The 16,293-nt window shown below is 41.7% G+C and overlaps 2 protein-coding genes and 1 long non-coding RNA gene across 3 annotated transcripts in view; 1 reads left to right on the top strand and 2 right to left on the bottom strand.

Moving 5' to 3' along the window:
* LOC134185736 (receptor-type tyrosine-protein phosphatase S-like) overlaps positions 1-4,459 on the bottom strand; it is an 11,444-nt gene extending 6,985 nt beyond the window's left edge. The window contains exons 1-9 of the mRNA XM_062653602.1: positions 4,288-4,459; positions 3,786-4,199; positions 1,954-2,265; positions 1,572-1,892; positions 1,222-1,494; positions 875-1,159; positions 517-813; positions 105-431; positions 1-42 (exon numbers count right to left, since the gene is read on the bottom strand). The exon at positions 1-42 is cut by the window's left edge and continues 65 nt beyond it. Coding sequence (XP_062509586.1) covers positions 1-42; positions 105-431; positions 517-813; positions 875-1,159; positions 1,222-1,494; positions 1,572-1,892; positions 1,954-2,265; positions 3,786-4,199; positions 4,288-4,363 — 2,347 coding nt within the window. The 5' untranslated portion in view covers positions 4,364-4,459. The remainder of the gene's footprint in view (positions 43-104; positions 432-516; positions 814-874; positions 1,160-1,221; positions 1,495-1,571; positions 1,893-1,953; positions 2,266-3,785; positions 4,200-4,287) is intronic.
* Positions 4,460-6,605: 2,146 nt separating this feature from the next.
* On the bottom strand, positions 6,606-8,130 carry LOC134185505 (uncharacterized). Its single transcript, XR_009970791.1, has 3 exons — positions 8,003-8,130; positions 7,771-7,902; positions 6,606-6,684 (listed from the first exon to the last, which is right to left on the bottom strand). It is a non-coding gene; the product is annotated as an uncharacterized LOC134185505 (long non-coding RNA).
* An 817-nt stretch (positions 8,131-8,947) lies between these two features.
* Positions 8,948-11,448, top strand: LOC134185292 (zinc finger MYM-type protein 1-like). Its single transcript, XM_062653074.1, has one exon. The coding sequence runs from the start codon at positions 8,948-8,950 to the stop codon at positions 11,102-11,104; it is 2,157 nt and encodes a 718-aa protein (XP_062509058.1). The 3' UTR covers positions 11,105-11,448.
* Positions 11,449-16,293: the final 4,845 nt, after the last annotated feature.

Below are 16,293 nucleotides of genomic sequence, written 5' to 3' on the forward strand. Positions count from 1 at the left end.
CGTTATGATCAAGTATGGTGCAATTGGAGGGTTTAGTAGGAGCTACCAAGACACCAAACAATGTACAACTATCATTAACATTGTTGTAGTGTAAATATGTTTACCTTCATCTAATGTTTTGACTTTAATATCTTTATGTGACGTTTGTTCCCCAACGAGTTCGTTTCCATCTTCCACGTTGACTGCAGCTATGGATACCCAGTATGCAGTGGAAGGTGACAGACGTGTGACATTAGTTGATAGAGAATCGTCTGGTGTTGGTATTTCTCGTGTGATCGTCGAAGAAGTAGACGGTTTCAGCTTTTCCCAAAGATAAACTCTGTAGAACTGGATGTTTCCGTTTGATGGATCTGGCTTCTTCCATTGAAGTTGCAATGACCGTGATGTTATGCCAGAACGTGGTGCTTGTAATTCACGAGGCTGAGATGGAGCTACAGCAACAAACATAAAACAAACAGAATACATTATACGTAACGTGACTGAATGGTAATTCTTCATTCTATCAAAATATCTTACAAGTCTGTTTGGTGGTGATGTTCACAATTGCTGGATCACTCCACAACAACTTACTCGGTGAACTGTTCATCAATGTACCAGCTCGAACATGCACTCTGTAATGAGTGTATGCCTTTAGACGATCTACATATTGAGACACTTTCTTTGTAGAAAACCTTCGAACTTTGTGGCCAGACACAAAGAAGGAAACATTATATCTAGAAACGGTTCCGTGAAGTATGAGTGGCTTGTGCCATGTGATCACAACTGAACTAAATGTTAAATTAAAATAAGAAAAGTTTTGTGGAGGAGAAGAAGCTGAGAAAACAACAGCAACTCAAGGTACAATACATAGCATCTGCACACCAATCCAACGTACCTTCCGTATTCGTTGTAAACGTAGTCGTTGCAAACTCACTAATCAACTCTCTGCTCCTGTTATTGATTGCAACAACATACGCCCGGTAAAAAGTGTTGGGAAGTAGTCCATTAGCATGATAAGACAATGTTGACTTAGAAACTGTCTTCCATTGACTAACACCAGGCACAATACGCACTCTGTACTCCATCAATTGACCATTTCTGTCATGTGGTGGAGACCAAGAAACAGTCGCTGTCCGAGAGCCCACATTTCTGGCTCTCACATCTTGTGGTGGACTTGGAGCTGATAACAATTAATAACAATCAACATCACAAAAAGACAACAAAACAATAGACATGTCATACCAGCTTCAGCAGTTGTAAATGTTTCTGAACTTTTCTCTGTCATCAATGAGTCCACTTTAGCCCAAACTTCTACATGATACATCGTGTAAGGTTTGAGATCCTCTAGAGTGGTTGTTTTCTTTGTCACACTATCTTCTTGTATGAGGACGTTGTTCTTGCCCACCTCAAAGAGTTCCACAATATACATAACGTTACGAGACTGTAACTCTTTTGAAACATCCCACGTCACAACTGCAGACCTTGCTTTTACAGAGCCTACCATAATGGTTGGAGCTAGACACATTCATGGATGACATTAACTTAACGAACTGTAGCAACAAAATGGGAGTCGGTGGTTGTACAGCATTTACCTGAACCAGTAGTCGAAATTTGTATAGCGTTACTCATAGCCATATTCACGTTTTTTACTTCTGGGCCTCCTGCTTGGAGTTGATCGTCATTGATAGCAATTATCAATATTGCATAGTTTGTCAGTGGTACAAGATTGTTTAAACGTGCAGATCGCTTTGTAGACCAACCATGTGTTATATCTCTCAACATACTGCTCTTATCCGTAAATCTGATCTCGTTTCTAACTTTGATACCTTGAGGATGTTGAGGCTGCTTCCAGCTCACACTAGCAGTCGTGTCAGTAACATCACCTATTTGCACATCTTCAGGCCGAGGAGGAGCTGAACAGAAAGCAAGCAGCACATTAAGAATGAAACGATTTAAAACAATAAACAGTCATACGTGAATATCCTGATCTGATAGTACCAGACCACTCCATTGGCTTGATGGCAAGGCAGTGTTCCTTGTAAACTGCAAGCATTCTTATCTCGTATTCTTGGTAAGCAGTCAGACCACTAAGTTCAAATGTCAACTGTGATACTTGTTGTATATCAAACTTCTGCTTGCTGCCACTAAGACGATATGAAACTTTATAAAGAACACCCTGACAGCTGGATGGAGGAGGCCCAACGGTATGCGAACAATTTATCTGAAACTTCAGAGAAGTCAACATTCTGTCCATAATCATAGGTTCACATAACTGCAAAATTGCCGCTACAACAAGAAAGTCTACTATTAGAAAAATAATTGCCTAAAGCAACACACTAATAATAACAATATCATATCTTCTTTTATCACACCACATCTGGTGTACCCTACAACTGATTATATAATTCTGCTAACAAATCAAGCACACAAATAAACTTGCAGACATTAACGATTATCATAGTATGATATCTTCAGAGTTCCAGGATGTCACTGTTCCAACACAGAGGAGGTAGAAAGCTAGCGTAGCTCTACCTGGGTGGTCTTGCTCAGCCATTAAGCACCTTGTAAGTCCATATTTGAGCCACGTGCCTACTTCAGTCTGTCCTGAGCCAGTGTAAGTGCAACATCCGGATACCCTCTTAGTGTTCGTGACTCTTTTTTATTATACACTTTCTCATGGTAGAAGCAACGCTTATGCGCGTTTGCCTGTTGTAAATCAGCCCAAGTGGGGAGGTAAAAGCACCATTTAATGGATTCATTCGACCATTCGTACTTGGATTAGCATTGCCGCAGGTCGTAACTCCTACGAATTCGCTCGATATCGGGTCAAGCGAAATACGTGAAAGTCGTACTATCTTGTACCGTAGGTGACTGCTTTGTAAGTAGAAAGTGTGAACACTAGTCACTGTCAGAATCCTAATAGGGTTAGAGTAAGATGTACTCAGATAAAGGTTTATTACCAGTTGGAGACGCTTGACTAAACAATTCTAGACTACAGACAGCGTAACCATGTGAAGTCCACATATAAACATCAATTCACACAAGTAGCTCTTATCAATCATCATTTAGAGTACAGCCAGAAATATAGCAGCACAGAAACAAAGCAAACACGGTCTACAGAAGACCAAATTTGCCTATGAGCTTGCCTTTAAGCCATGCTAGCTTTCTACCTCTTCTGGTTCTAACACATGTATAAGTGTGTACCAGTAATTGCCATCCAGGTTGGAATACAGTAATTCAATTTGCAGTAATGTAAAACTTTCTTCTAAATTTTCATATCGTCATAATTCAAAACTGCAGAAATAACCGGTTGTTTGGTACTTTTAGTTTGATCCCTCACAGGGCAACATATTACAGACATACAAACACACAACATTCAATAGAAAATGGAGAAACTAAATTTCAGGAAGTAAAAGCCTTTAGCACCTTCTTAGTATGTACTGTATCAGTGTGTGTGTGGTGTGTGTGTGTGTGTGTGTGTGTGTGTGTGTGTGTGTGTGGTGTGTGTGTGTGTGTGTGTGTGTGTGTGTGTGTGTGTGTGTGTGTGTGTGTGTGTGCGCGCGCATGTGGTGTGTGGTGTGTGGTGTGTGGTGTGTGGTGTGTGGTGTGTGTGTGTGTGTGTGTGTGTGTGTGTGTGTGTGTGTGTGTGTGTGTGTGTGTGTGTGTGTGTGTGTGTTCCGGTCATAGGGCGGTTATAAAGAACATATACAATAAAAAAATAAAAAATAAAATACATATTATTATTAATTATTACACAGGTATAGACTCAATATTTTTGTTATTAGATGCAAAAGTATTCGACGTACGCTTTCTGTAGACAGTCAGCCGACAAACGGTTACACCAATCGGTATCAACACTGTCACTCTCTTGCAAGATAATCCGCACGTGTAGTCAAGAAATCCTTCAGAAACCGTTCCGTCCCGACTACAATTCTGAATATTCGACGAATGGCCGCACAGTTTGCGCATCTCGACTTTTACCTTCTCCAACTCTTTCTGATCATCGCTCTTCACTTCGACTCTAACTCTAGAGACATCCAGACAACCAACGAAAACGATACCGATGCTCATGTGCGTTTCATCATCCGTCGATCCGACGGCTCTAACGCAAGTATCCGCCCGAGAATCGCTCAAGTTTGCTATGTACGACGCTCTCAATGTTTCAGTTGTGTCAACTCTGACATGCCTGATAACGTCAGCAGAAAGCACTCGATCAGAAACTAAAAAAAGAACGACCAACAAACAGGCCAAATTTGTCAAAATAACGTGACGCCGATACAGACTAGACTCCTACTGCAGTGCACTTACCTTCACTCGCAGCCGAGTGAGCTAGAATCCCAAATAAGAAAGAAATTACACCAAACAGAAGCCGCACGACTGCCATCGCCGCCCACTGATCGATCACTAAACTCGATTGTTCCAAACGTCGAGGATTGTCGTCGGATAGTTGAGCGACGTGTGAGTTTCGGACGCGGAGGAAGGTCGGTTTACTTTCGCAGAAGTCGGTGTACGACGCGCCGCACCCACACGAAAATTCCTACTTTGTTTACACATTCTAATCGATCTCCCGCCTCAAACCGCGACGCCTAAACTTCCTTTCGTGCTATTCTTGCGTCATAACGCTAGAGGTTTTGTCTTGACTCTATGGTAACATTCTGTGTATGAAGCTGCATGCATTTACTGTATGTGGAGGGCGCGCATAAGTAGGTTACGGGGCACGCAAGGTGCGTTGTGCTAAATTTGGCAATTACTCTTGCACACACTGTAGCTGACGTCTGTAACATAATACAATAGTTATATAATAACTGCGCTCGGCAATAATGAATATGTATACAGTAGAATACTAGCTAGTAAACAACAATAATTATTAATTGATTAAAATAAAAACCGCATATATAGATATCATTATGTAGGCAGACCATTTCCCTTTCACTGTGTGTAAAGTACTGCATCACATCTTTTGGACTGTCTGCACGCCAAAGCATTTCCTGTTAGAGTGTAAGTCCGGCCCCGTCGTTATTTTTGAGTTTCCGGTTGGTCGATGACGTCAATCTGGCTGCCGCATTTCCACGAACGATGTTAGGCAATAGAAGGTAACTCTCACACGTTTAGCTCGAAACTAACAGTTAACGTAAATTACGTCATTGTATACATAGAAATTCGACAATTGGAGCTTCCGGTTGATATAAATTAATTATACATAGTAAGCTATACATTGTATATATACGAGTACATATAACACCCATTTAGGTAGTAGACGCAAAACAAAAATTGAGTTTACAATTGATCAATATTTTCACTTTATCTTTAATTAAAAGTAGATAATTTGAATGCATGTACGTGCAAATGGATTCTACATTTTGTTATCTAATCACTTTACAAAGGAAAAGGTTGCTCTGTAATGACACAAGGTAAAAGCCTACCGGTCGACATGATCATTTGAATATATCAAGTGACTTCGGCAACTTATTTGTAGTTCGCTCGGAGTCACGTGCCACAATCATTATAACGATTCGAGTAATCTAAGGTACTGAGCGAGATTGGCACGAGACACAAGATTTGCGGTTTCATAGTTTATTGACACTAACACAAACAATTCATCCCGATACTACATATAAACGGATATTTAGATTTTTACCTCCCACTACTCTACCTAATCTACCTAGACTATGTATACTACCCACTACCTACATATACTATCCATGCCCAATTTTTATATTGTTTTTATATACCTGCATATGCGCAGTAACAACAGCATTGTCTACTCTTGTTGTGGTTGGTCTTGCAGCTTTTCGAACGCCAGCCTCTTCCCTCAAAATGATCTATTTTGCTGGTTGATTGGGGAGCACCACGTCGGTTTCTGTACCATAGGATGGACGACGACATGGTGGTAAGAGAAGTGGGGGAGAGGCTGGAGAGATCAAGATGTTAGCATGGTGTGTCTGGCTGTCGTCTTCGCGATTGTTTTGTACGCCGTCAACGTCGACAGCTTCTACATCATAACGTTCTTCTATGATTTCTACAAATAGAAGAGAAGAGATGATGAATAAAGAAATACACATTGATAGATATGTCTCTAGCCTCGGCCCGATACACGGGTCTGGGAGGCCGAGGCTAGCTATACTGTACAGTTATGTATACCACACTGCATACATAACAGTGAGGTGTACAGAAAAGCAAAAAGAGAAACATCAGTACTTTAGATACCGGGAACTGGCGCTGGAGCGACTGATGGTCTTCTCCGCTTCCAAACCTTTCTCAATCTCGTAGCGATATTCCATCTCTTTCTTTTCTTCGTGTGCACTTGTCGTCCCGGAGTTATCTCTATTCAAACTTCCATTCTCCATCCATTCACGATAAGGCCAATAGGGCGACACATCACTCTCACTAGTAGTGGCATCACCTACACAACGAATATCGCGACTATGTCTGATGCTCTAGCGTGTTCATGCAACATTGATGGAGCATTAGCTCACGTGCGATGTTGGCGTTTCTTTCATCTTTTCATGTCTTCCAACTTCTCTTTTCTCCTTCATCGTTTCGTAACTCCAAGCCAACCTTAGAGGAATGGGTCCAACGTTCCTCGTTCTGGTCGATCTGATGGAGCAGTAACACTTCTACCATTTTGCCATGATCGATCCGCTGAAGGCTCGATAGTATCGTCAAATTCCTCCAATACGACATCACCTTCACGCTTCGCTTCCACTGCATTCAACAAAACAGAACGCATATATTATAAATAAGATACTTAGCTTTAGGTGTTCCGAGTATCTAAGTAGTTCGGATACCGTTTTAGATTCGGACGCTAAAGATCTCGGTCCAACGCAATTGTGTACGTATGAATTAAATCTAGGGCAACGTAGAGACGCTAGGTAACTATTCTTGATCCATGGCAATCGATGGATTTGGCTAGTTCTATAATGAGAACGAAACCTCTACCACACCCTACCTCTAGACCTGCGGACAAATACCTCTGTTTCCGATGGCCTCTCGTGCAGAGCTACCAAAGCACAGACAGACACAAACCGAATCTATTTGCTGCAGTAGCCTAATGTCTCCTCTTTCAAACAATCGTATATTTACGCCTAATGCTAAAATCAACTCTAAGACATGCTTCTACGTACTTTGAGCCAATCAAGTATTAGCTCTTTAATTAATTAATTAAGCTACCATGCCTATAGAAGAAGCTTTGTCGTACACTGCTATCTGGTGTTCTCAAACTTCTTGACATCCGTTCCTTCTTTTCTTGCCAGTCCATTTCGGTTTGCATAGGCGTAGGAAGCAGGGGGCCTGCACAGGGCCGGAGTGCACATATTCCTCCATTACAGTTTGACTAAGTTTGATTTAGTCTCGTACCAGACCCTCTCGCGCCGTCGTGCCCGGTTCCCGTATAACACGACAACGCCGGAGATATACGGGAACCGGGCACGACGACGCGAGAGAGTCTGGTACGAGGCTAGTTTGATTTTGGCCAAGACCACTGCTAGATGTAGTAGTGTAGCTGCCGATTGACCTACTAATATCTATGGATGGCAAACGTAGAAACTGATAACATTGACATGACATACTGAACTAACACTAAATGTTGATTTACTGTTTTTGCTGCGTAGCATGCATCTATATAGATATTAATAATTAATAATACATTAATTTATCCTTGTTTGCCGAGCCACGCCCACAGGAAAATGTGTGCCCTCAACCAAATGTAGGTTCCTACGTCGCTGATTTTCTTCTATCATCCATCATTGCATCATTCGTGAATTAATGACAACCTTAGACCAAGCTGCTCACCACTGTTCACTCTGTCTTGATGTGCATTCCTACTCCATCTTCTTCTGTACATTTTCCGGATATAATTTTCATTGTAGATCTCTTGTTCTAACTCTTTTCTTAACATTCTTTCCGCCATGTCGGACGATGCCACTACAATAATATAATATAGAAACCGTATAATGTTTTCGACACATTTAACCAAAAAAAGACAAGAAAAACAAGCAAATGTAACTACCGTTAGTGCATGTACCTTTTCTTGTATCTTTTGTCTTGATGTGTTTGTCTTTGCACTTGACTTTCTCTTTCCTTTCTTTTTCTTCATTCCGTCACCAAGTGATAACATCAAATCACTCCGACTGCTACTGCGCACATTCTCCTGGTAAGATGGACCATCTTCCGTGCTACTCCATTGTAACTTCTCGGAAACGAGACGCTCAGAAATGTTTCCTATAGTTTTATTCATTTCATCTAACGTTCCACCCACTGGTATGTCCTCCATGTCAGAGCTACCTGTATACACTTGCAGTATAATTATAAAAGGCGATTTTTAAATGACCTTATAAGGTAAATACACAGACTTGAACACACACTCACACACAAAATTTCGATAGCTACACATAAACACACGCACGCACGCACGCACGCACGCACGCACACACACACACACACACACACACACACACACACACACTTTGAGATCTGAAACCAATTGTGCGCTTGAGCCTGTCCTTCCTGGGTATTTCTTTCATTTTCGTTTCTCCCATCATTTCATCTTTTCCATTCTCAAGCGTCACACCACTGCTCACACCGTCTTCACTCGATGGTACATCATCGTTCCTACTCTTTTCTCTGCACGTTCCACGCATGGAAGACTCAATCTCAACAGAGGCGTCGCTCAATAGGGGCCTGGGTGGGCCATGGCCCCCCAATATTAGTAGGCGTGGCCGTCTAGACAATTGACAATGTCTAGTGATATGTTACTGCGTAGTAGCTAACTCCGCATTCTACTGAAATGGAACTGTTACAAAATGTGTTAGACTTGTAGGTTTTATTTCATATCGTACAATGCCTCGAAGTTCCGTACAAAATTTAGCGTGCGTTACGCAGTAGTTGTGTCTTCGGAACCCGGAAAGGCAGCGGAGAAACGGAAGGGTCAAAAGCTGTTAACCAGCTTCATGAAGTAGTTTCTTTCCGTATGGTGATGATTCAGTCAGTTTCGGAATATGTCTTTCTTGCTAGACGCCGTTCTACTCCTGCTGGTGTTGCGTCAAGTTCAAGGTTGTCTACGCAGGGAAGCCAGATTGGTGGTTCAGCTGAAAGGTTTAGTGTTGTCGCGAATGAACTTTCCACTGCATCAGAATTGCCATTAGAGTCTTCCCTTCATCTTTCCAGTACTTCCGAAACACTTCCAGTCTGTCTTGCTGAGCGTGACCCAGCGAGGGGTCCTCAAAACGTCGTAGTCAACAATGGCCCGTACCAACTCCTTGGGAATGACTTGCAGTTGGGGGAATTTCCTAAGCGTACATTTGGCCAGAGACTGAGATCATTTCAGGAGCACTGGTATACCAAGTTCTTGTGGTTGGAGTACAGTTCGGGCATTGATGCTGCGTTTTGTTTTCCTTGCCGGCTTACAGTCAGTGTTGGATTAGACAAGCATGGAAAGCCTGATCAGGCTTTCATAAGCAGAGGATTCAAGAACTGGAAGTCAGCCGTAAGTGATTTTAGAGATCACGAAACGTCACTCAGTCATACGTCAAGTATGGGTGTGTGGCAAAGTTTGAAACAGTTGGACGTGAAAGGAAGTTCTGTTGCTCAACAAATGAGTTCCGGTTATCAAGCTCAAATCCTTCTCAACAGAAGTAATGTCAAAAAGATATTTGAAGCCATCCTTTTCCTAGGGCGTCAAGGCCTTCCATTGAGAGGTCATGATGAAACAGATCAGTCACTGAACAGAGGAAATTTCCTGGAGCTACTTGAGCTAATGTCCAGAAGTAGCTCAGATCTGAAGCGTCACTTACAGGGAAGAACTCACTACACCAGTCCGTCAAGTCAGAATGCGATAATAAGTCTAATTGGAGACAATATCCAAGGTACGATAGTGAAGGAAGCCAAGGAAAGTGGGATGTTTGCAGTCATATGCGATGAAACCGTGGACTTGTCAAAAGTTGAGCAGATGTCTGTTTGCATTCGCTATGTAACTAACAGTCTTCAAGTGAGAGAGCGTTTTCTTGGCTTTTGGCCTCTGGCAAGGACAGATGGTGAGTCTTTGTTTCAGCTGTTGACGGATGTTATGTCACGCCTTGATCTACCAATGGCTCTACTTAGAGCGCAGTGCTATGATGGGGCTGCTAACATGAGGGGTAGGTATTCAGGCTTGGCAAGCAGAGTTAGGGAAGTTGCGAAGAAAGCCGTTTACGTGCATTGCTACGCCCATCAACTAAATCTCACCTTACAGGATGCTTGCAAAGGGGTAATAGCAGTTCGTAACCAGCTTGGCATCGTTTCTACTCTCTATGAACTACTGGAGAGGTCGGCAAAACGACACTCGATTTTTCAGGAAGTGCAAAGACGACGATTGGAGGCTGACTGCCAACTGGGCAATTGCCCAAAAACGTTGAAGCGTCACTGTGAAAGTAGGTGGTCATCGAGATACTCGTCCATTCATACCGTAAAGGAGCAGTTCGAGGCAATGCTAGAAACTCTAGAAGAACTGGAGAATGATGCAATAATTGGAGCTGATGCTGCCGCTCTTCTCAAGTCCATCTCTACTTTTGGCTTTTTCTTTTGGATCTCCGTGTTGGACAAGGTGTTGAACGTAACACAGGCGATGTCTCTGTACCTCCAAGGTTCCACAGTGGATCTTCAGCTGGCAAGAAAGTACGCACAGTCTGTCATCAAAACTTTCGAAGATTACAGAAGTGACAAAGAGTTCAATTATTTATGGAAGTTTTTGCTCAATGATAGTCGGAGACTGGGACTGGAGCCACCTGGACTACAGAGACAAAGGCGACTACCAAGACGATTGGATACAGGTGGTTCTGAACACCATAGTCCAAAGAGTGCAGAAGAACTCTGTAGAACAATGTACTTCGAACTCTTGGATATTTTGATGACACAGCTCAGAGACCGGTTCTGCAGTGAGGATGTGACGATTGCTATGAAAGTTCAGAGTCTACTTCTAGAATCCGCAACAACTGAAGAACCCGACTTACAGATGGTCGAAGATGTAGTACACTTCTACGACGACGACTTTGATGCTCCTCCAAGTCATGTGAAAGCCCAGCTTCAGGTTTTCTATAACTTTGTTAAGCAGAATGCTGGCGAAACACCGTTCACACTGTCAAGGAATTGACCGTATTCTTTGTTGACCATGGTTGTAGAGCCTTGTTTCCAGCTGTCTTGCAACTGTTCAAGATTTTTCTGTGCACTCCAGTGACATCTGCAAATGCAGAGAGATCGTTCTCTGCACTGAAAAGACTGAAAACTTGGCTAAGAACTCGAATGTCGGATGATCGGCTCCGCTCACTAGCACTCATGTCTTTTGAAAAGGAACTTACAGCAGATCTAGAAGCCAACGTCGAGGACTTAGTGTTGCAATTTGCTGATATTACTGACCAGCGTATGCCTTTAGTGTAACCCAATTAAATACATTATCATGAATATGACAACTCATCCCTCTGTATCTACCAATGTTGCTTCTCTGTGTATTGTGATACACACGCGCGCGCGCGCGCGCACGCACGCACGCACGCACGCACACACACACACACACACACACACACACACACGAGGCCAGTTTAGTTGAATGATTAGCACTCTCGAACGCGGGGCACGATAAGAAGCCTTGCTCTTCCAGCGTGGCGATAATCCTAGCGCTGCCCCCCCCCAATTTTGGACGTCCAGCGACGCCTCTGATCTCAATCTCTTCCCTCACCTTCACACTTTGCGCAAAGTCAGACATCTCTATGTAGATATTTGATTAAGAAAAATGATAAACACACACTCAGGCACGTACAGACAGCAAACAACTAAAAGTATCAGAGAAAAAAGCTATTATAATTAGGATACCTTGTTTCTCTGAAACGTTTGTCAGTACTTTTTGCTTCCCTTTCCACGTGACTTTCTTCTTTCCCTTTCCTCTCACCTTTTCGTCCGTATCACTAAGTGACGCCATTGGAGCGCTCCGACCATCACTGTTGACAGCTGCCGTCTGGTGTGATGGACCATCTTTCTTGCTGCTACCCTATAACTCTCTTTGCACGAGGTTGCCTTAGGTCTCTTCTACGTATCCACTCTCTTTTTCGACCACTACATTTCCTCCATACTAAAGCTTCCTGTAAACAAAAGCGTTTTATACTTAAAAGACCAGAGATAATTACTGATTAACGTAACTGCGGTAAATACACAAACGTGCGCGCAGACACACACACACACACACACACACACACACACACACACACACACACATACACAATTCACATGCCAAACTTAATCCAACCATAAGCTACCTCGTGATCTCGAACTATTTTTGGGCATTGACTTCTCTCTCTCTCTTTCCGTTCCATCTTTTCCATCATTTCGTCTGTCCTAGTAACAAGCGACGCACTGCTGCTCACAACGTCTTTATCTATCGATGACTCATCGTCGCTGCTCTTTCCCACGCACATTTCCCTCATGTACGACTCAATCTCATCCCTCCATTTCATGTGCAATAGATTTTGCGCACGGTCAGGCGTTTCTATAATATATTAATTAACACATGACATATGCGCACACAGTTAATCAAGAAATTAGAATTCACGTGACACAATGGCAAACAAATGAATACAACACAAGAAAAGGAGTAACTGTAATCAGTACTATATTGTTCTTTGGTTCTCGATGTCGTTTGTAAGCATTTGCTCGTCTTGCCAATTTCCCCTCATCATTCCATCACTAGGTGGCAACGTCAAAGGACTCCGACAACCAATGGTCACAGTTGTCTGGTGTGATGGATCATTCTCGATGCTTTTCTCTTCTAACTCCTTACATGCACACAAACGAATAAGTCGTTTGCTTGTTTTGTCCGTCTTTCTTACCTTCATTTGGTTTTCTGCAGCTATCACATTGACTTCTTTTATAATGAGGTCAGAAGCAGTTTCTAAACATGGTGAATATACCGGCCAGTGCACACACACACACACACACACACACACACACACACACACACACACACACACACACACACACACACAAAATTTATTTATCCAGTCACCTCCAGTTCTTGTGTAGTTCGCCAATTCAGAAGAACATTCGCTTTCGCCAATCTCCTTGATCTTCAAACTACTGGAACCTTGATTGATTCCTAAGTGTGCATACATGTTTGCCAATTCGGAATAAAATTCGTTTTCGTCAATCTCTTCAATGGTGACACCACAACCATTGACTTATGTTTGTCTTCTGCTTCCACCTTAAATATTCATTTATACATCTTTGTCATAAACAATGTTTGATAATGATTGAAATAAACCGTTTAATACCGTTTGGAAAACTGAAGCCAAACAAGTTTGGGAAAAACGCAGCATTGTGCAATTCATGCTCTTGATTTTCTCCATCTAGAACAGAAAAATACGTAAAATATCACATAATCCAACGCCCACGCAAACAAGCAAGCTGCTTTTAACAAGAGAGCGACAAGTCCGATACTTGTAATGAAATTCTGACGCCTTAGTCTTCCACCGTTTCTGAGAACTATTTCATGTGAATTCGTCGGCGTACCAGTCGCAGAATTCTAGAATAAATCATACAACAAATCGATCAACTCCATTTCTAACGCGCGCTTTACTTTATGACGTCATCAATAAAGTTGGCAACCTAATTGTCCCTAGAAACACAGCGCTACGCAGCCACTTTTCTTACCTCTGCCGACGAGCCGTTTTCAGCTCGTGCTAATTTGGAATGGCAACAGCCCATAGTCAATCGCTAGAATAGCTAGAGAGACACATAATTATGGATATTGTTGGCTAGAAAAGACACGCTCTCTACCTTAACGCAACAGATTATCCTCTTCCTTTCGCAAGTCTACGCAACAATGATAATGAATTGTGCGCGTCGTCAATAGATACAATCAAATTAAGAAAGTAGTAAAACTGGTTTGCAACAAGTTGGCGACATCACAGTCACTCACCGACAATAAAATTAATTAAATTTAGTTAATTCTTATACAACGTGATTTACCAAATTGAACGATCCAAAACGCCAATGTCGTCTTACCACATCATCAAGGCACAAGCACTAGAAATGAGAGCTCTAGTATGGCGCGTCACTTGTGCCTTAAATAACCGCTATTTCCACGGAAGTAGAAATACGGTAATTTAGCGAGACCTGTGGCTTTGTTTTGCTACCTATGTGTCTAGCCCTGCAATGAATTTAACTTCTGTTCTCATACCATTGATCTAGATAGAAATGAAATAGAAATAGAAATGTGACCCTATAAGCGCATCATCTGCTCTACTTTGTTCACATCATGATCATCTCATAGAGACAATAATGCATAGAGTACGTAGGAGCCACCGAGGGTCACGCCAATAAATCTTCACTGCCACTGCGGTCCGTGACGATCCTTGACCCTTCCGGTCATTATAATTTTTAATTTTTTAATTTAAAAAAATTCCTTTTTAAATTTTAATTATAATTTTTAATTTTTAATTTTCTATTTTCTATTTTTTATTTATTTGTCAAACTCTTTAATTACTTTTTGAAAAAATAAAATTGGACCATCAACGTACTCATTGGCTGTCCCGTAAACCACTCAAATAAAATAAAAAATTTTAACTGGAAAATAGAAAAACCAAACATGAAAAATCAAAAAATCTGAATCTAAAAACTAAAAATTGAAATGGCCGGAAAGGTCACAGATCGTGAAACAACAGTATTTGGATGAGTTTAAGGTGCAGCTACTGTACATGTACATGTTACATTGTATTCCAGCGTAATGGCCATAGAAGCCTTCACCGTTAGAACATGGTAAAATACTAGGCAACACGCGGGCAACATCGTTTGAGTGGCTCCATCAGCAAGATCTGAGAGCAGTCGCTGTCTAGCTACTGCCAAAAGTCTGACCCTCATTGGCCATGCTAAGGCGTTGTTGACTACAGCTACGTTTGAGAAATGCTTTCACATTCTGAAAACAATATTCAAATGACAGCTGTATGACGAAAGTCGGATAGGCTGCTTGTCGTCAGCTGTTTTGATAGCCACTCGCTACTCCAGACCTCAATGACAAGGTCAGGTGCATTACCAAACACAATGTATGTTTTCGAATTCTGTTGGCCTGGATGTGGTACTAGCAGTTGCCCAAAATCACTGGCAAGCAGCAACAAAATGAACCCGTCAGAGTTGTCTTGCTTAGCTCCTCCTACGTTTGTCGTCAAAGTAGCCTTGCTTGGCTCCTACATTTGTGTACTCTGCAGTACTCTGCAAGACGCCTAATTCTGGGCAAATTGCACACGTCATTGTAATGTGTGGCATCATCTGATCACTGACAACTGTAGAAATCTCAGAGTCTGCTTTGTTCTCTAGTAACTGTTTCATTTCAAACAGTGTTATATCGGGATGGTTCTCCGTGGCTCTCAGTAGAGGATTGATGGCTTCTTGATTATGATTTTGCCGCCTTGCTCTGCCCTTCGATTCAGTGGTGGATTGGAGCGTGTTGCATATTCTAGAAGCCACGTTCTGCTTGACACTTTACAATACAACCATTTGGCAACACAAAAGACCTCTCTGGTGAGTGTTAGTCAAAAGAATCTAACGTTCATTGCTCATCGCCTTTCCACCTCGTTTTGAATTGTTTGAGCTCAAGTATGAGCAAGCATCGTAAAGACGTTATAAAATGGTGTGCGGTTTAGATGTGTCTCTATAAATGACAAAACAAACTTGGTACTTCTATGACTGAAACTCAAATAATTAAATTGCCTGAATAGGATAATCAAATGCAAAAATCAGATAATTGCTTGGATAATTAAATGGAAATTACTGTTATAGTAGTATCATTTAACATTAACATTTTAATACAAACAGTAGAGCAAACAGCCAGAAATGAATGCTACTTCAAGTAAGAAAACCGTCAACATTTAAAGATGCCCCTTTACATTTATTTCAACTAGTCTATTTTGATGCCTATGCTTTCATTACAATGTAACTCCCATTTCATCATATCATCCAATACAATCAAAAATCTAAATCAGTAAATATTCATATACGTTTGTGCATCATAACTCCATCAGTGAGACCTAAAAATATAACGTGCATAACTATCACAGCATTATTCAGGAAACGTATGAAATTTTGAGTCAGGTGTGACAACTCAGCGGAGTCAACAACAACATCTGTCCAGCTCAATAAACTCCAATTTATATTCTGTACATTATCAAATTACAAACCACAATAGTTCAAGTACACCTCTGTTTAATTAAAAAGCCATGAAGCCCACTGATCCATTACGAGTGTCAGAGAGAGAGAGAGTAAGCTACCCTATTTGATTAAACACTGCCCTCATTTTCT

This window comes from Corticium candelabrum, chromosome 10 (genome assembly GCF_963422355.1).
Source record: "Corticium candelabrum chromosome 10, ooCorCand1.1, whole genome shotgun sequence".
In the NCBI taxonomy this organism is placed as follows: Eukaryota; Metazoa; Porifera; class Homoscleromorpha; order Homosclerophorida; family Plakinidae; genus Corticium; species Corticium candelabrum.